The sequence below is a fragment of the Tenrec ecaudatus genome, chromosome 16 (assembly GCF_050624435.1).
Source record: "Tenrec ecaudatus isolate mTenEca1 chromosome 16, mTenEca1.hap1, whole genome shotgun sequence".
Classification (NCBI taxonomy): Eukaryota; Metazoa; Chordata; class Mammalia; order Afrosoricida; family Tenrecidae; genus Tenrec; species Tenrec ecaudatus.
In genome coordinates, this window is record NC_134545.1 from 98,379,495 (window position 1) to 98,400,664 (window position 21,170).

General features: G+C 52.2%; 1 protein-coding gene across 1 annotated transcript in view; it reads right to left on the reverse strand.

Annotated features, from left to right (window-relative positions):
* ABLIM1 (actin binding LIM protein 1) overlaps positions 1 to 21,170 on the reverse strand; it is a 232,406-nt gene that overhangs the window by 150,641 nt on the left and 60,595 nt on the right. The window contains exon 2 of the mRNA XM_075534800.1: positions 8,272 to 8,406. Coding sequence (XP_075390915.1) covers positions 8,272 to 8,406 — 135 coding nt within the window. The remainder of the gene's footprint in view (positions 1 to 8,271; positions 8,407 to 21,170) is intronic.

Genomic DNA, 21,170 nt, shown 5'->3' on the forward strand with positions numbered 1-21,170 from the left:
TGCTTCCACAGAGAGCACATCCGGGGAAGGCCTGGGGCTGGGTCTACGCTGGCCAGTGCTTGCCAAAGTAGATGGTCAGCGTAAACCAGGAACCCGGGAAGGAGGTGGACGGACACGGAGGCTGCGGCAATCGGCTCACCCATGACAGCTGTGAGGACGGCTCAGGCCCGGCGGTGTCTCGCTCTGCTGTGCGCAGGGTGCCCATGGAGTTGGAAGGGTTCCATCGAACCAGACAACAGGGGGGGAGGGATCAATGAATATGTTAAATAGCAGGATGTACCAAGAAAGAGAAGATAAAGCAAAGCTAGAGGTGTGAGGTAGGGGTCACTGAAATCTCACACACTCTGGGAAAGGCTCATTGAAAACAGGAAATGCGGATGGATAACCTTCAGGCAACCGTCCACCCTGGCCCTTTTCTGGTGACTCTAGAAACCTCCAGAATGTTCTGGTAGAGAAATAGCTTGATAGCATCTTGAAAATGCTCAAGACGAACAGCATCAAGGATTGCACCTTAAAGAGTGGCCTGGAAAATCAGATGTTTATCATTTGTCCCTTACTGGAAGTTGTCCTGGGCAGCAGTGGGGGTTATGGGGAAGATCTGGACTCGATTCCCAGCCAATGCCCACCCCCCCTTGCACAGTTACCACCCATCAGTCACTGGGTGGCTGTGTGCTGCTTAGAGGCTCAACAGGTTCCCATGGGGTTTCCAGACTAACAAAGACTAGGAAGGAAGGCATGTAGATCAACCACTGAAGATCCCATGGATCACCATGGTGATCTGCAAATGCTCAAAGGGGTGGTCACGATAGGGCAGCATCTGTGTCCGTTGTGCATGGGGTCACTGCGAGCCGGAGGCCAACCACCTCATAGCAATAAACCATTCAACCCAGGGTCAAGACCTGCAGACTCCAACACAGCCCCATCCAATAAAATCCGCCCATTCATTCCCAAGGCTTCTCATTATGTAGTCCTATCCCGCCATGGCAGGCAGAGCAACACATTGGGAGAAGATGACATTACTGGGACAATAGCACATGATGATGCACAGGTAGCATTCAAACAACCCTATGCTAATAGGATGATTACCGCTAATGGACAAGAAGGAAAAACAAAACCCTTAAGTACCCGAAACAAAGAGGGGTTCCCTCCAGAAGCCTGAAGCCACATGTGACGCCCACTGGGTAATTATAAGGAGTAAATGCAGCCTTGGGGCTTCCTTTTCATTTAATTATAGCCTCCCTTCATTAATTAAACTCCTCTCTTCATTTCATCACCAGATGAGTAGCTCTTCCCCAAGGTCAGGAATGGGAGTTAGGCTCTCCTTCCTGCAGATGCCGGAGCCCCCATGGTGCTATCCGGTCAGCAGCAGACTGCTCTCTGAAAGGTAAGGGGTTCAATCTCACCAGTGCTCTGCGGAGAACAACAGAGCTATCTGCCTCCTCAACGACAGACAACCGGGGGAACCCTGTATAGCTGGGAGTTGGTGCTGCCTCGATGGCAGTGCATTTGGCTCCCTGCAGATGCTGGCATTCTTTAGTGTTCAGTTCCTGTCTTTTGCCCTTCCTCAGGGAAACCTCATCGATAATCACAGCTTCAGCCGTTATCCAGGTGCCCAACACCCCCAGATCCCTCTCAACACAGCCTACCCTCTCTTAGGGCCACGCCCTCAAGACCCACCCTCAACGCATCCCAAACAGAACTGTTCTCTCTCCCCCCGCAACACCACCATCCCACCAAGTTCGCCAGTGTTGCTGTTGTCCGTGGCAACTCCACCCACCCACCCAGACAGACAGACAGACAGTCAGTCCATCAGAGTCTAGATCAGTGGTTCTCAGCCTTCCTAATGACACGACCCTTTCATACAGTCCCTCATGTTTTGGTGACCCCCAACCATAACATTATGTTCGCTGCTACTTCATCACTGTCATTTTGCTACTGTTACGAATTGGGTGACCTCTGTGAAAGGGTCGTTCAACCCCCCAAAGGGGTCGCGACCCACAGGTTGAGAACTGTCGCTCTAGATCCTTCTTCACTGCAGACATCTAGCCTCTCTGCAGACCCGATCGGCCTGAACCTTTTCTCGTCAATCAGTCGACCTTCCAGTCAGTCCTTCCACCTGGAAGGTCATCAGATAGCTTCCCTCTGGGTCCCCCTGCTTCCTGTCTGTCTCCCATATACCTCTCTGTGGCAGCCCTTATGCAGGGTACCAAAAATGTTCCTTATTCACCTGTTTCTCCAAAGACCCAAGGGTTTGCTAGGAACGAGCTCGGTGTTTTGTCTCTTCCTACCCTCAGCCCTTAGCATACAGTGCATGCTCAGTGAGCAGTTACTGTGAAGATGAACGACTCCCAGACCATCAGATCCCGACATGTCAGCTAGCTCAGGAAGGAGATGGGCTCGCCAACACAATTCCTGCTCACTGACTGGGATCCTCCCAGAGATAGAACTGCGAAGCCACCGCATCAGAAACCGGTTTAACTTCAGGCCGTGGGCTCTGGAATTCCTTCCTGCAGCCTGTTCCTACTCTTGGACTCGATGTCCCCGGTGCTTCTTCCCTTCTCCTTTCAAAACTGATTCTTAGCACGACAGTTGCTCTCTGCTTTCAGTTCTCACAAGGACTTGCTTTAGTGTGTTTTATTTTTCGGCCTTTCTTTCCCATTGTGGAAAGCAACTACTGGCCCATTCAAAAACCAGGAGGCCACGGTTAAGATTGAACGCTGCCATCATTTGCTCTTCCTTGTGACCCCTGGAGAATTTGTTAGAGCTTTGGATATGGTCTGCTTTCTTTCTATTCAGGGTTTTTCCTCCCTGTGTTTTTGAGTTTCTTTGTTTTTGCACACTTTGCTGTGTATGAAATCCAGGATAGCCAAAGAGACAGTAACTGGATTAATAGTTTCTTAGGATTAAGGTGAGGGAGGCTGGGGGAAATGGGGGGCTAAGACTAACAGATACAAGCAAGAAATAAGTGTTCTAAAATTGGTTATGATGATGATGGCACAACTGTTTTTAATATGATTAATCTGAATTGTACAATGCATGCATTATATGTTAATAAAACTGTTTAGCTACCAAACAAAGCAGGAGGCTTCAGTAACACCCGTGTCTGTGAAGGAGAGTGGAGGGAGACAGCAAGGCTGGCGGGTCTTGAAGCCACATCAGAATCTGAAGGTGCCCTGTGTGTACTTGGATAGCTCTTAGCCATAAGCCAAGCTGGTTTGGGTACGTGGCCTCCCCACCCCCACCCCAATCCTCTGTCCCTGAACCTCAATCAGCTGAGTCTGTACTTGACAACTCTTTTTAGGTATCATACCGCACTCTGGATTGAAGTAGAACTGCCCCGCCAGGTTTCTAAGGTTGACAGTCTCTACAGCAGCAGACTGCCCCACCTTACTGCCACGGAGCCGCTGGTAGGTTCACACTGCGGGCCTTTTAGTGGGCCAAGGGGATGGCCCCAAGGACACCTGCTGCTGGACACAGCCATCTAGAATTCGTGATACTCAGAGACACGAGGAAGACAGAATGGTGCCTGGTGGTGGGTGAGGGGTATGCAGGAGGCATGTGCTCACAGCAGAGACCAGCCTGGCACCGGCGGGGACTCGGAGTGAGAGACGACCACAAGAATAGAAAAGAAACAAAAGTGGGGGTGGTGTTAACAGGATATTGTTGACGACTTCATTTTTTGAGGCAGGCTGTGCAATATATATAGTAGGTTTCTTCAAACAAAAATAAAATCCTTCCAGATTCCATGTACCTCAAACCTAACAGTGGGTTGAGTGGCTAAGAAAAAAGAAAAGTAAGACTGAAAAGGATCTGGGAGTCTTTCGTGTCAAACAATCTCTAGGAATCTCCGGAACTGTGCTGTCCCAAGTGGCGGCCACCAAGCCTGTGCGGCTACGGAGCGCTTGAATGTAGCTAGTCCTCCCTGAGCTTTGTGAAACGCCGCCAAGACTGGCAGATAGCCAGTCATTTAAATCCGTGGTTTAAATGGGCCGGTATTATGTTCTATGTACTCACTGCCAGCAAGTCAATTCCGACTCCTCGTGACCCTGTAGGACAGGGCAGAACTGCCCCCGTGGGTTTCGGAGACGGTAACTCTTTGTGGGAGTGGAGAACTTCACCTTTCTTTGCAGAGTCTGATGGTCCTGAACTCCTGACCTTGCAGTAGGCAGCCCAACGCATAACCTACTGCGCCAGCGGTTCTCAACCTGTGGGTCACGACCCCTTTGGGGGTTGAGCGAACCTTTCACAGGGGTCGCCTGATTCATAACAGTAGCAAAGTGACAGTGATAAAGTGGCAACGAAAATAATGCTATGGTTGGGGGGGGGGGGTCACTACACCGTAAAAAACTATGAAAGAGTCGCTGCCTGAGGAAGGTAGAGATCCACTGCACTTCATCGTAAGAGTAAAATGAATGACACCTGCCCCCTCTTACACTTTTGGAGAGATATTCTAAAGGTCAGAATGACATACATGCCACATTTCAATAGGCTGACACGCACACTTACGGGGTGAGGCACACCTTCCTCCAGGTATTACAGAGAAGGGTGAGTCCAGAAAGCTGGGGGGCACAAGGCAGTAGAGGTTGGCAGATGTGGAGTGTGCGAACAAACACCTGGGCAAGAACAGGTGTTCATTTTGGTAAGCTCTTGTTAGATTAGGAACTGAGTCCTTCCACTAGCAAGTCTTAAAATAGGATTTAGTTTGTTTAGATAGAGGTCCTCAACCTTAATGCCGTGACCCTTGACTACAATTCCTCATGTTGTGGTGACCCCCCCCCCACAAACCATAAAGTTATTTTTGTTGCTACTTCATCACTCTCATTTTGCTACTGTTATAAACCGGGCAACCCCTGTGAAAGGGTCATTCGACCCCCAAAGGGGTCGCAACCCACGGATTGAGAGCCGCTGGTTTAGAAGTTCAACTTTTCAAGAACACATGTGTGAGCAGGAAATAAAGTAAGTGGCCCAACCTTCCAACACAGAGCATGTGCAGTCATTCCTTAGATTGAAACTGGAAGGAAAAAAGGAAGGAAGGGGGCGAGGGAGCCAGGGAAAGAGGACGAGAGAGAGAGAGAGAGAGAGAGAGAGAGAGAGAGAGAGAGAGAGAGAGAGAGAGAGAGAGAGAGAGAGAGAGAGAGAGAGAAACAAGAGATCGTCAGTCTCCCTGGGGATACATTATCGGGTCAGCTAATGACGTGGTGTCCTCAGCAGCTGGCCGTCCGGATCTGAGACCAGCACCCTACGCTACCTTCCACTAGACATGTGAGTCGCGCACAGCACACAGACACGGATGGACTGTGTTTATTTCACCCCCAGTAGCCCTTTGAGACAGACTTCAGCCTTTTTTAAGTGACAAGTATAGTGTCTGACCCCATGTGAGAGAAACGGTCTGCCACCAGAAAGCATTTCTCTCCGACGGGCATCCTGAGAAGATGGGACTCGGGGTCCCTGGTTCTGTATCAGACAGACAGGTGCCTGCGTGCACATGGAGCCTGCTGACTTGAGTCTAAAATAGCTAGTCTCCTTTACGGATGCGAACCTAGAGGCATCCAGAGATGGGATAACTTTCTGAGAGCGCAGGGCTCCTTGGCGACACTGGCAAGCTTCCGCAGTCAGCACTCTGGGTGCGACCTCAGGTCCCGAAGCTTCCCCGGGTTGTCTGAAAAGTGGGGCGTCATCATTCTTACTCACGGGGCTTTCAGGACAGCAACGTGGCCTCTCTGGAAAACGTACACCGCAGCATTTTGAAACAGCTTGGTGAGCGTTCGGCTGGTCGCCTTCCTGCCCCTCCCCTCTCTTTCCCAGATAAAGGATTTGTTCTGGATTCTTCCCTGAAACTTTATACTGCTGCTGCAGCAACAGTAGCTGTAAGTTCCAGAGAACTCGTGTCCCTTCCTGAAGAATACACCAGAGGGTCCTGAAGCGGCCTGCGGGCTGGGAGGTGCAAAAAGCAAACCCGCCCGTGAGCAGGCAAGATGCACTAGAAAGTACATGTTGCGGGCGCAGTTAGGATAAAATGCAGCGCCCTCTCAGTTCATTTCCCTTATGAGCCATTTACATTTGTTCCAGTTTTGACTGTTTTCTGCTTTCTCTTTGAGGCTTTCATTTGTTTTACTTTGTTCGCTTTTGCTTTTTTGTATGTTTTCGGTATATAAAATCCAGGCTAGGTAAATCTACAGTCACTGGATTAGTGGTTCCTGGGGGCAGGGGAGGTTGGGAGGTTGGGAGGTTGGGAGTGGGGCGGGGTAGCTAATAAGGGTAAGTACAAGAATGAAGAACATGTACTGAAACGGATTGTGGTGATGGTGTCCTAAAACTGACTGTACACCTCCTCTTGATGTGACCGAACGATTGCATTGTACATGTGAATTACATGCCAATAAAACTGTTGGGCAAAAAGTGAACCCATTTACCTGGTGACTGCAGAACTGGAGTTTTGTGCCCACCCAGAGATACCCCGAGGCCAGGCTCAGTCTTTACAGACCAGCCCCCAGGAGCCTTGTGGAGCACAGGTCAAGGTCATATGGAGGCAGGATCAACTCACCCACAGCTGACTTTGAAGGCCAGCCTGGTAGCTGGTTGAAAGCCTCCCTGGCTCTAGATGGGTGGCTTCGGAGAGTCATGCTGAGTCTTTGTGTCCCAAAACACTCCACATCTAGCAGGACTTTCTGGGATGAGGCTGGCTACCATGTGCAGGGTGTGGAGCAAAGGTACATAGTTGGTCTACACCCTCTTCCCTCTTCCAATCCTCATCCATCACCTCAACCTCTCCTGGTGCCCTTGGCAGTCCCAGCAGGGCAGAGCTCAGCAGACATGTCATCGCTTCCCGTATTCTGCTTCTCAGATCAACACAAAGAAGCCACTCTCTTCTCCCCCTTTATTCCACTCAGATCTGCCTCAGCCCTGGAAGACAGGTCAGCGTGTTTCACCCCAAGTCGCCAACAACCACACACCCAAGAAGCAGGGTTTGTTCATGAAAGTCAACCTCCAAGAAATACATTCTTGGGTGGCGGTGAGTGGGGGTATTTTTCTCTTTGGGAGACCCCCACATGTTCTTGCTGCATTCCTACTTCTGAACACCTGGACTCACATGCCCACCATGTCCACAGCCGAACACCCACCTCATACCAAACACACATTCACACCACACCACACACACATTCACCATACCCTCTACCACAACAGATGTGCACACATACCCACTACACACACACACAGGCAGACATACATAACACACACAATTCACCATACCCACCCATCAGCCCACCCAAACCAATGTCGACTCCTAGTGACTCTACAGGACAGGGTAGAGGTATCCTTGTGTGTTTCCGAGGCTGTAACGCTTCATGGGTGGAGAAAGCCTCATCTTTCTTCTGAGGAGTGGCTGGGGGTTTCTAACTGCTGACCTTGTGGATCGAAACTCACCATGCAACCATTACACTACCAGGGCTCCTTCATCAACCCACACTACACTACATATACACCCAGACACCTCCCCACAGGCACGCACTCACCACACCCACACACACAATCACACCACATCACATCCTATACCGCACACATTCACTATACCCACACACCATATCCACTCACACAACACATACACACACCACACAACAACCACATCACACACACTCACTACATGCACTCACACACATACACTATAGCCCCCACCAACTTAGGATCCCAGTCTTACACAATTCCCAGCCCTCCCATAACTAACCGCTGGGTGCTGGGAAGAGGCTACTTTGTGATGCGCCCCTCAATCATCAGAGGGCAGGAAACGGGGAAGGGGACAAAAGGTAAAGCAGTATGACATCAGCACGGCTCCTCCAATGTCGGCCCCTCCTTCCAGGACCACCAGGAGCTTTGAGGAACACCCATGGGTCTGGGCGCCCCTGGGTCTCAATCAAACCCCAAACTCCTAACCAAACTTAATTCCCTGCCTTCCAGGCGATGCTGACTCACAGAGACTCGATGGGACAGGATAGAACTACCGCCGTGAGTTTCTGAGCCGGTAACTCCTATGGGAGGAGAAAGCCTTGTCCTTCTCCCGAGGAAAGACATAGTTTTGAACTGCTGGCCTTGCTGTTACCAGAGTAGTACATAACCATTATGCCATCAAGGCCCCATGAGCATGAAATTCCAGGGCTCCCAAGCATGTTCACATATCACCCAATGACCCAGCGTGAGTTAAAGTGATGGAGACACTTCAAGGCAGGCAAGGACTGCTTGCCACCTGCCACGAAGCCGGGATCAGCAGCACCATACCTTTGCAGGTGAAGCACTTGATGTGGAAATGCTTGGTCTGGACCCGCAGCACCTCGCCCTTGCATGGCTCCCCACACTTGTGGCAGTGGATGACAGGCTTCTCGGAGGAGTGGGGAGGGTCCTGAGGGTGGGCCACTGGAAGAAACACAACACAAGATTCAGGTGAGGAGAACACAGTCCTGTACAAGAGGTCATGCTGGGGGGTCACTACCAATCTCACCACAACGATCAACACAGCCCTTCCATAAGCATGACCTGAGCATTGCCCGGGCCATAATCAGACACAGGTAAATAAAAAGCTGCAGCTTTGACAGCATACGGGGGGTGGGGGGGCGCGGATCCTGGCCTTGCTTCTTTGTAAAACTGCCTGTCTGTCTCTCTCCCCTCCCACGCACCTTTGGGCCTGTATCAGGCCTACACGCTGAGCAATTAGATAATGGTAGTGTTTGCGTCATTGTTTGACATGCACTTAGAATCCCTGCGTGGTGCAAACAGTCAGCAGCTCAACAGAGGGTGCGACTCTGGAGTCACCCAGAGGGGTCCTGGAGAACGGGCCATGCCTGTGCCCCTTCCTCCCGGAGGTCCTCAGGACACAGAGCAGCCGACGTCTAACCAGCGACGCGGCGTCTTTCCTGGCCTGGACCCGCTCAACGGCAGCTGGCGGTGGTGGTCCCCAGCCTCTGGTTCTACCAGAGTCACAGCGCATATGACTGTGGCACCCTTTGGAAGTGAGTTAGGAGCCCTCCCTGCACACGGGCCCCGATACCCACACTGCAGGCAGTGGCAGGAAAAGGAATCGTGTGGCCCCTCAGCACATCTGTTTCTTCTTCAGTAAAACGACAAAGATGGGATGAGCATCTCCAGCCTCCCTTCCCCTCTCATAGCATCAGACTTCTGGGGCTCATTCTCCCAGGGTCCCCCGTGTGGCTGTCACCAGGGAGTCGCTGGGACTCCCTGCCCAGAACAGGTAACCCTTTCCAGAGAGGGTGTGAGAAAGCAAGTGTCTTCTTCCAGGGTGCGGGGTCCCCGGTCCGAGGGCTCAGATCGGCATTCACTGCCATCTCCTGCTGTCGCCGGGAGCCCTTCGGAGGGGGGGGGTCACTGGATAGACAAACCCGCATCACCTAAGTACCTGCATGCGCGGGGCAGGGGATCGGAAGAGGGAACCTAAAGTTAACCACTGACACAAAGCACAAAGATCACTGTGTTCTCTTGGATGGTAAAAGGGGAGTGGAGTGGGGAGGGGAGCTGGAACTGGATTAGACAGGACCTTTCAGCCAGGAGCTTGCTGTACACGAGTCTCACTGCTCCCTGGATCTCTCAGACCACGGAAACAGTCTCATTTTGCCTGGAAAGAGTTTGCCTAAGATGCGCCAAGGAATCCAGTAGCACCAAGGGCCTCCCGACAAACAAGGTGCTTCTTGTGCGAGTTTGCTCGGGGCAGGTGTCGTTTCAGGTGGAACACCTGAGCCGCTTTCTCCCGAACGGACCGAGAGTGCCTGGGAAGTTCCTGATGTGGTGACGCTCCTGCCCTTCTTTATCTACCTGCTGACCCCTCTCAGAAAGCCGAACGTCCCCCCAAGCTCGGGACTCTGAGCTCACCTGAAGTATTAAGGAGGGGCGTTCACCAACCTTTGTGAATGGCCCCGGACCTGACAATATTCACGGGACGAACAACAGAAACCATGGGGGCAGGGAGACAGCTGTCGGTGTAAGATATGAAAAAAATAAGAATTTATAATGTATCAAGGGGTCACGAGAGGGGGAGGGGAAGGGGGAGGGAGGAAAAAAAGAGGAGCTAATACCAAGGGATGAAATAGAAAGTAGAGATTTAGAAAATAATAATGTCAGCTTCTGTACAAATATGCTTGATATAATTGATGCATGGAGTGTTATGAGAGCTGTAAGCACCGCCAATAAAATGATCTTTTAATAAAAAAATTTTTAAATGAAAGAAAACAAACCAACTTCCCCTTAGCAATATCTGCTTCGAGCCCTCGAGGAGAAAGATAAAGTTTTTTTTTAAATGTTCTCTTTTTAAAGGCAAATCCCTGCTTTCTGTAAGAACGACCCAGCTGCTAATAGAGAGGTTGGAGGTTCACGCCCCCAGGGGCACCTGAGGCGCCCCTTCTGAAAAGCAGCCCCGGAGACTCAATGGAGAGCAGTTCTCGGCTAGTCCACACGGGGTCGCTGTGCCTGGGAACCAACCGCAGAAAGCACAAACCTGTCCGCAAAGGAAAGCGCTAATAATCCTTTCCACCAGCAACATCCCAGAAAGGCATCATGTTGCATTCCGTCCAAGCCGGGGAACCTGCGAAACCAGGCACTCCGGCTGAGTTCTGGCTCTCCCAGGTCACCACTGTACAAATTGAGCATCTCCTGCACGGCAGCTCGTTCTGCAAGGTGATTAACGTCATTCCCATTCCGAGAAGGTAAAAGCAGAGCCGCAGAGGTCATGAGAAACCTGCCCAAGTAGCAGGCAATGGACGTCCAAAGACCTGCCTGGGCAATTAGGACTTCTGTAGCGTGTGTGCTCCCGTGTTATTTGAATACACAGGAGACTGCTGTAAGCCAAGCGATTGGTGTGTGTAGCCAAGCACAAGTGCAGTCCTCCAAGCAGTGGCTGGGACTTGGCTGAAAAAGAGACCTCACACAGCGGGTGGGAGAAGCTACCGTGGGGAAACGTGGCACCTGGTGATCACACCTCGGGGGCAGTACAATGTTACCCAAATCAGAAGTGCCGGCATGACTTATTAATAAAAAACAACAACAACAACAAAAACCAGTCTCAGCCCTACTGAACTGAGGGTGGCAGAGCTGGGGGTCCTCGGGCAAGAATTCTGTACACTAGCAGGAGCCCCCATGAGGCAGGGCTACACGCTGGGCTGGGATCCGCATCGTCAGCAGTTCAAGCCCACCAGCAGCTCTGCAGGTGCAGGGATTCCAGTCTGGGAACCCCATAGGGGAGCGCTCTGAGGCAGCTTGGACTTGATGGCAGGCAGAGAGTTTAGTTTAGAGCAGCGGTTCTCAACCTGGCCCTTTCACAGGGGTCGCCCGATTCATCACAGTAGCAAAATGACAGTGATGAAGTAGCAACGAAAATAATTTCATGGTTGAGGGGGTCACACCGACATGGGAGCTGTATGAAAGGGTCACGGCAGGAGGAAGGTGGCGAACCCCTGGTTTAGAGAGTTTCACAACTATGTCCCCAAGGAGGTCTGACAATGCAAACGCACGCTCCAGAGGAGAGGTAAGCATGGAAGACACGCTTCCTCTCCAGCAACGGGACTAGCACAGAGTGGGTCTCCCCCGAGGGTGCGGGATATTGCGCCATTGGGCAAGAAACTGTACCCCAAATCATGCATGTCCTGTAAGTGCTGGAATTTACTCTAGCTAAGGCACGAGCCATGCTGAGTAATGAGGGGGGGGACATGGCTCTTCACGTCTCACCCCTCCCTTTGTTGGCACCAGCCACAAAGGCCCCACTGAGCATCAGCAGCTGCCTCTTGCCAGCCCTTCCCGTGGAGGATGCGCTTAATGCCGCAGCGGCCTCCACGCTCGCGGGTGCGCAGCAGATCCGTCACGGTGGTGTGCCTTTTCCTCGCTTAAGAGCCCTCGTAGACACACAGCAGATCAACCCGTTTGTGAAAGAAGGGCTTTCCTGACTGGCGGTAGTGGTTAGGTCCCCACCCATGCAGACCCACTGCCCGGTCCTCCGCCACCCTCACAATCCAAGCCATCTTTGAGCCCTGGTTGCAGCCACTGCATCTGGCTACAGGCCGACAGAATACAAACCCCAGAGCAGACTCCAAGTGGGGTTATTGCAGCCCCACTCAGAATCAGTGTAGACAAGAGACTCTCCTTCAAAAGAAAAATAAAGAAGCTCTTTTTGCTGCCTTCGACAGCTTGGTGATTACCAAATATATGCTGCTGGCTCGATTCTGCATGTCTGGAATATGCGGAGCCAGCTGCAATCCCGGCAAGAATTCTGCATTCTCTGATTAGCCAACAGTCTCCATTACTAATTGTGACTTGGCTGCTGTACCTTCCAGACCCTGAGTGGTCCCTGCTTAGTCTACTGATGGGACACTAAGGCACCAAGGGAGAGTAGAGGCCTTGCTCAAAGTTTCCAGCGGGTTATTGGCCGGGGGACACTTAGCACCTGGGCTCCCAATTCTTCCTACTGCACCTAGTCAATGACTGACCCGGCCCCCAAGCAGACATGGCTCACTGGGTCTGGTGCTAAAATAAGAGTGCTCCAAAGAAATCTCACTGCATAAGAAGGATCGATGCACTTCAATTGTGGTGCTGGAGAAGAATATCGAAGTAAGAACAATCAACTCTGTCTCATAAGAAGCAGAAGCAGAGTGTTCCTTAGAAGCGAAGGTGGCATGACTGCATCTCACATACTTTGGCTACAGTGTTGGGAGAGGTTGGTCCCTGGAAAAGGACACCATGCTTGATCAGGTAGAAGGACAGCAAAAAGAAGAAGGCTCTTGACCGGACAGATGGACACAGTGGTTGCAGCAGTCGGTCGCAGCCTAACAGCAATCGCGAGCCTGGTACTGGACTGGGCAGTGTTCGGTTCTGTTGTGTCCAGGGTCCCTGTGAGTCAGAACCAACCCTATGGCATCTAGCAACTACATCACAAACCCGAGTGATAACTTGCTTTGAAATAACCAGGACCCCTCAGGTCACGAGCAACTACCTGCTCCCAGGCCCCCTCATCTTCCCAGAGCACCACCAGGCCCTGAAGGAGCCCTTGGGGCTGGACAGCACAGGATGGGTTTCCAATCCTCCGTGGCAACTCTTCATCCTTTCGCTCTCAGACTCTTTCGTCCTTCATCCTGCCGGCTCTCTCCAGCAGGAAGAACAAGCACTGCTGGCCTCACGTTACACCTGGGGGAAACTGAGGCTCAGGAGCATGAACTTACCCACTCAAGGTGACACGGCCGAGAGAGGCAGAGCTGACAGGGAACAAACTCAGGACGGCTAATCCGGTGTTCTTTGTAGAATGACAATACCCTAAGCACCACGCCTGAACCGTGCAGTCAGCCCGACTCCCACCCACCCTCATTCCCCATGGAATTCTGTCCCTTGTCACGTCGCCACTCCTAATCCTGGCCCTCAACTCCCTTTTTCTCAGACGATGGGAGGCCTCGCCTCCATGCTGGTTCAAGGCTCACTCTCCTCCAAAGAAGGGATCGTCCACTCACAGAGGCGGGCACAGTGACTGCGTCCCACAGAGGATGGCACGGAACGGGGCTGTGCTGCGGAGAAAACCAGCCAGGGGATGCAGGCCAGCGGCAGCAGTGATAGGCCAGGTGTGTGGCACGAAGCCTGGACTGGCACTTGACAGGCAATGGTACTTGACCCCTGTGGTCTATCTCTCTCAAAGAGCCCACATCCCCAGAAGAATTGGGAGAAAACCACCAGGGAAGCCCCGATGGCGGGGAGACTACAAAATACCTCACCAGGGCTCCTCAAAACTACCAAGTCCACCCACACAGACGACCCAGGGACTAACTCTAAAACATGCGCACATCTTAACATCGCCATTGGTCACATCTTAACATCGCCATTGGTCTAAATGCGCATACAAAGCCCCCTTAGCCAGACTCCTGACCATGCTAAGGCCTCTTTGCTGAAAATTAGAAGCTGCCGCGAGGAGCCTAAGGAGACTCGGGAGCCGAACATCAAAGTGGCCACCTGACGGGAATCCTGGACCAGAACACGGGGCATGAGGAAAAATGAAGGAAATCTGCACCAATGATGCTGAGTAGCTCTTTTGATCCTCAACCCATCAAGACGAAACTCCCTGCGGGGCTTCAGAGATCACTGACAACCAAGTCCCCCCACCTCTCCTCCTCCGACACCGGCTTGGCAGACACGTCAGAAGGAACTCGCATTTGCTGAGTGCTAAGTGGTTTGAAAGGCAAGGATGTTACTCTGAGGTCTAAGGTGTGCCTGACCCAAGCCACAGTATTTCCAATCACCCCAAATGCATGTGGCAGTTGGACACTGAAGGAGGAGGAACGAAGCAGAATCGGTGTGTCTGGATTGTGGTGCTGGAAGGTAGAGGCTCCCTCTCACGGCCTTTGGACATGTTTTCAGGGGTGATCAGTCCCTGGAGAAGGACATCCTGCCTGGTCAGGGAGAAGGGGAGTCCTCCAGGAAATGTACCAGCACAATGGCTGCACCCATGGGCTCCCAATAATGGCAAGGAATGCCAGGGCTGGCAGGGTTCGCTTCCATTGGATGTTGGGTTGCTGAGTTAGAATTGACTCAACAGCACCCAACAACAAGTGATCTGGAACTCAGATGGTCTAATCCCGGGGACAGAGCACTATAAGTCACCAAGTCTCTGCTACAAGGGCACATGGAAATGCCATGGGGTCAGGCTCATGACTTCTGGTCTCCACACCATCCTCATTTCCCCTGGGCCTTCACTCCCATGGCACCTCTCCCGCTGTCTGGTTTCTCCTCTCACCAGCTCACAGGGTCCAGTGTCTCACCAGTGTGTGCTGTGGTTGCCCAGAACCGAAGATGTTGTTTCCCTGCAAGTCCTGCATCACCCAATACCTGGACAGTCCCCTCCTGTCCCGTGTGCCCTGTTTCACAATGCATTCATCCCGGGATGACCAAGCAGCAGGCTCAATGGCCAGTCCCCGCACCCCCCCCCCCACCCCCATTTCTGACAGGGTGCTGAATTCCAAACTTACAGCACCCTGAGCTGTCATGTCTAGGCTTCAGGGCTGATTGTCTGATCCCCCACCCAGCTCCACTCCTGGGACACTTGAAGCTTCACGGAAGCCCTGACCCTACGACGTCTCAATCAATCACACAACCACACCCCTGCAAGGTTAAAGCAGGCGTGGTTTAGTGAATATTGACTGTGTTCTGGGCACCATGAGAACTCTTTTAGACCCCCATCACAATGAAGCCTCTCAGTGGCCTCCTGGGGTTCTCTTTTGCTATGTCTCTTTCACAGGAGAAGAAACTGAGGCTGGGTGATGTAGAATACCATGTCCAAGGTCACACAGAGAAGCAGCAGTCTGATGCTAAAGTCCTGCAGAGGGCGGATTTCCCTAGACAACCCCAGGTTCACATCCAGCAGAAGACTCTGTGCTGATGCATGCACAGGTGTGGGTCTGACTCCACAGCTCCTAAACACTCGGATCCCAAACATCACACACACACACACACACACACACACACACACACACACACACACACACACACCACCGCCATTGTGTCAGTCCAACTCACTCACTCACAGCTGTCAAGTCAATTTTGACTCATTGCTACCCTATATACAGGACAGGGAGGGAAACTCTGTGGGTTTCCAAAACTGTGACTCTTTACAAGATCAGAAAGCCTCATCTTTCTCCCGCAGATAGGCCGGTGGTTTCAAAGCGCTGACCTCGAGTTAGCAGCACGAGGCGTAACCACAACGCCACCAGGGCTCTTTCCTGAGACTGTAAATCTTTTAATTTTTTTGTAATCCTTTTATTAGGGGCTCATACAACTTTTTCACAATCTGTACATACATCATTTGTGTCCAGCACATTCATACATATGTTGCCATCATTTTCAAAACACCTGCTTTCTACTTGAGCCCTTGGTATCAGCCCCTCATTTCCCCCCTCCCTCCCCGCTCCCCTCTTTCTCCTCCCCCTTGGTAATTTATAAATAATTATTTTTATCATATCTTATACCATCCGATGTGTCCCTCACCCAGTTCTCTGCTGTCAGGGAAGAGGTTACATGTCGACCTTGTAATCGGTTCCCCCTTTCTCCCTCACCCTCCCTCCACCCTCCCAATATCGCCTCTCTCACCACTGATCCTGAGGGGTTCATCTGTCCTGGATTCCCTGTATTTCCAGTTCCTATCTGTGCCAGTGTACATCCTTCGGTCCAGCCAGATATGTAAGGTAGAATTGGGATTATGATAGTCGGGGGTGGGAGGGAAGCATTTAAGAACTAGAGGAAAACTGTATGTTTTGTCGTTGCTACACTATACTCTGACTGGTTCATCACCTCCTCACAGCCCTTCTGCAAGGGGATGTCCAATTTCCCCCAGATGGGCCCTGGGTCCCCACTCTGCACTCCCCCTCATTCATAATGCTTTGATTTTTTTTTTAATCTTTGACACGTGATACCTGATCCCTTCGACGCCTTGTCATCTCACAGGCTGGTGTGCATTTTCCATGTAGGCTTTGTTGTTTCTCAGTTAGGTGGCCCCTTGTTTATCTTCCAGCCTATGGGACCCCAGATTCTATATATTTTGACAACTTGGCACCATCAACTTTCTTCACTGCATTTGCTTATGCACCCGCTTTGTCTTCAGCATTCGTGTTGGGGTAGGCTGGTGTGCTTCTTCCGTGGGGGCTTTGTTGTTTCACAGACAGATGGCCGCCTGATTGAGACTGTAAATCTTTACTGGCACAGTCAACCTCGCCTTCCTCCCGAGGTGTATCTGGCGGGTTTGAGGGTCAGACCCCACAGGGCTCCTTCCTGACCACCCAGCTGCCCATCATTCCTAAGGCACTGCCTGCTGGCAAACAGGCAGAGAAGATACCACTTCGATTATAAAGAGGAAGCCTCATGGGATGCTGCGATTTTCGGGGTACGTGAGGGTGACAGAATGAGGACAAACCAAGCCCAGCACGGCCCGCCCCAGGGCTACACCTCTGGGCAGAGCCCATGACTAGAAAACAGCGTTGACTTGGGATGGATCAGGGCTGGCGATCACAAGGTGCTACCCTGCATGGGAAGGTGGATTTCTGCTCAGAGACAGGACTCCGATTCTCTGGCAATGCTCCCTTCGGCATGGGGCCCATGCCTAGAATGTTTTCATTGCTTCCACCCTGTTCATTCTTGTTTCCTTGCAAACACACCTCGCCCTGATGGCTCCAGCTGGGCCCCGGTTTCTCCCCCCACCTACACCCTTTCTTCCTGCTAGAGTGGCACTAGTATTGAGCCTGAGAAACCAGAAACTCAGGTTGAAGTAAATTCATAGAGGGCTTAATTTGCAGTTTACCTGAAAGTCCACTTCCTGCTGTGGCAAGTGGTAGTTACTTGAAGCTCCACGCTGTGACCCTGTCATTAGTTGTCCAAAGTGATCTTTCTCTATAATTGGCTTCCACCGCCCAATTTTCTTAGACTCTGTTAGTTTGGTAATCAGCATTACTACTTGGAACAGGCACAAGGCGGCCTGGACACAGACACTCCCAGGGGGCAGGTAGGTGATACTGGCTCTACTCTAGCCCCCCTGCCACTGTGGCTTGGGCTTGTCAGAGGCTCCCATCCCTGGGCTGCCTTTTCCATGGTAACATGTTTAAAACAAACAAACAAACAAACAAACAACCTCTGTCTGGTTGATTCCAATTTACAGTGACCGTAAATGACAGAGTAGAACTGTCCCTATGAGTTTCCAAGACTAGTTCTAGGTGAGAGTAGAAAGTCCTGTCTTTCCCTCAGAACCGCTGGTGGTTTTGAACAGCTGACCATGCAGTGAGCAGCCCAATACTTAACCACTACACTACCAGGGCTCCTCTGACAACATGACAGGTCCTGGTCGTTGCTCCAGATATAAAATGCCCTGTCAGCAATGGCTCAGCTGGGCTCCTGATTATAGCACCAGCCCAGCTTAAAGCCGGTTAATCGGATCCCTGCCTGCCCGTCCGTCCAAGAGGCAGCAGGATTATAACACCTAGGCCAGGCCGATCCTCCCCATAGGTGACATGACACGCTGGCTCTGGTGCGCTGCACCTGCTGTCTTGGCACGGAAGGAGCCTTGCAAAGGGATTTAGGACCACCTAAGTGAGTGTGTTTCTTGGGCATGCCTTTTCACTGAGATGACTCTGAGAGCCACCACCCTCCTGTGGCCTGCCCTAGAAGGCCTCAGCCCAGCTCAGCGGTGGAACCTCAGAGGACAGCCCTGTGAGGACAAGCCTTCCAGCCCTGCCCTTCCAGCTGTGCGCCTCACCTCCCTGAGCCTGCACAGCAAGGTCAGGGAGACAGCGGGTGGAGGGGACGACCTGAGCTCACTCCTGGAGCACCAGCCTGGCCCCAGATACCCCACAGTCAGCTGAGTGTCAGGACAGAGTGTCAGGACATACTAACCTGAATGCTTGGAATTTCCAAAGTACTACAAAAAATCCCCTCTGAAGTTCAATATAGCCCTTTAAGGTCACCCAAGGACCTTAAATTGTCCCTGTCCCAGCAATTCCATTTAGAGATGGATCAAGCCAAGCACTTGGGCACTGGCATAAGTCTGAATCTGTAAGATGGCCAGAGAGCCACCTCTGTCCTTGCTCCAAGGCTGGGAGGTGGGGGGGGAGGGGCACTGGAGCCACTTCTGGGAAAGTAAGTTAAAAGAGAGCACCCAGGCGCCTGGTGCGGTTCAGCACGGACACGCTGGCACCTTGCCTAGTTGGACATCCCAACATCTAATTTTTTTGTGTGTGATCCCATGAGTCCATCTGACTCAGAGCGCCCTGAGGGTTAGAAAGGAACTGCCCCAAGTCACTGCCGGGTGGTTTCAAACCTTCAGCCCAGCACCACTCAAAGCAGCCCTGGGCGGCAGGAAACACAGTCTGTTGGCAGGCAGGGATACTTCCCCCATCTTTGCCTTTTCTTTTTGACTGATTCTACTCACTGCCCACGCTGGTGGCATAGCAGTTCTGAGTCAGGCTGCTAACCTCAAGGTCAGCACTTCAAAACCACCAGCCATTCCGAGGAAGAAAGCTGAGACACACTCCTGTTAAAGAGTTACATTCTCAGCAACTCACCCACCCTGTCCTGTAGGGTCGCTATGGGTCAGAAATGACACACTGGGGTCATTCACGGGTTAAAAATCAGCACTCATACACAAACTAATGAAAAGGCGTCAGTACTTCACAGTTTATAGAAGGAATTCAAATATAACCTCTCCCTGGATCCCTTCAACTCCAAGCTAGCCTCATCTACACATAAGGACACAGCTTCAGAGACAGTAAGGGAGTCGTTCTCAAGTGGTGAGCTGGGGCCCCTCTGACCACCACCCGCCGAGCCCAACCCACTGCCATCAAGTCACTTCTAACACAGAATCTCCCCAGGCCCTGCCCACCCCACACCCATATCTTGAAACTGGCTACGTGAGGATCTTTCCAGATCAGAGCCTCCCTGTACCCCTCTGGGAAGCAGGCTGCCAAAAGTTTCTCGGCATATCACAGCGCCCAGAGCCCCACGGTTTGTCGGCAGCCTGCGTTCCGGTGGTTATCATTGGTGTAGATCGTCCCGGTGGGGGCAGACAGTTAAGTGCTCAGCTGCTAACCCAAGGGTTGCAGGTTCGAGTCCACCCCGAAGTGCCTCAGAGAGATGTCCAGGAGCACTTCCCAAGCACCAGCCACTGGGATCTCTGAGAGTCCCGGTGAGCTGGTCGACTCCGTGGGTGTCTCAGAGGGAGGGACTTTCTGTGACTGATGGTGACTGGGGGAGGAGAGGGGAGGAAGGAAGCCAGGTATGTCTGAAACTGTCTACAAGAGTAGGGGCGAGGAGCTGGGGTGTTCCACCCAGAACCTGCCCTCGGGGAGCATACGATCGAGGAGAGGGTATGTGTGTACGGGTGTGGGGGGGCGGTATGTGTGTGTGGTATAAGTGTGTATGTACTGTGTATGTGTATAGTGTATGTACTGTGTATGTGTATAGTGTGTGTACTGTGTGTGGTCTGTGCATGTACTATGTGTGCCTGTGTGTGTACCGTGTGTGTGTATGCTGTGTGTGCACATAGTGTGTGTAGTATAAGTGGGCATGTGTGTGTACTGTGTGTGCGTGTGTGTGCACTGCGTGTGCATGTGGCGAGAATGACAGTGAAAAAGGCACGGGCGAGGCCACACAGGTGCGAGGGGAGGCCTGGGGGTGCGCTAGAGACTGACCCACTTGCCGGCGGCCAGGACCTACAGAGGAAGGAGGCAGGCGGATCCAGAGGGCAGGCAGCTTGGCTCCTGCATGGGGGCCTTCGTGAGGACGGGGAGCCCGGGGGGGGGGGGGAGCTGGGGGAACAGGGTCCTGAGGGTCTGGCCGTGAGCCTCGCAGTCACTGGCTACGACCCTGTGGGTGGCTAGATGTCACGGAAGACAGCAGACCTTGGTGTGTGACACAGCCGTGGCAGCAGGTGGCTGTTCCATTGGTGTGTCTGTCTAACGGCTTTACTGGGCTAGAATGCCACGGAATTACCATGCACCTACTGAAACAGTTCAGTGGGCTGCCAGGTGTCCACAGAGTTGTACAGCCATCACACAGGCCTCGTTGAGAACATTATCATCATCGGCCACGGAAACCCCAAACCCCAGAGACGCCGCTCCCAACCCGCCCCTTGCCCAACCCTGTGAGCTCACTCATCTCTTCTGCACCTCCACAGTGCTGAAGCAGCGGGTGTGATAGTCTCTGTGAGTGTCAGCATCTCCACATTGGCATGGCAGTCGGAGGAGGCATGGCTGTGCCCAGATAGAAATCAACACCACACCCTCTGCCCACCTCGAACCCAGCCCGCCCGGCTGAGGCTTTACAGCCGTGTAGTTGTTTCACCGACACAGACCCACCCTAACACACACGTCCTTAGCAACACTCCATCTCTGCCGCCTCCTCAGGAAAGAGCTCATAAGGAAACATATGAAACTGGAACGAGATGCTATCAGGCTCAACTCATTTCTAAGGAGCTTTCAGAAACACCACTTGCCTAGAGTTATGTCAACACCAGCGTCGGCACCAGAAATTTGCCAGAAAATGAGAGACAGCGAGCAGGTGACGTCTATAAGCTATTGTTTCTTCACAGAAGCGACGACGGGGAGTGGGGGATCACTGGTCGGTAAGCTGAATTCAACTCCTGGCGACCCCATGGACGACAGAGGAAA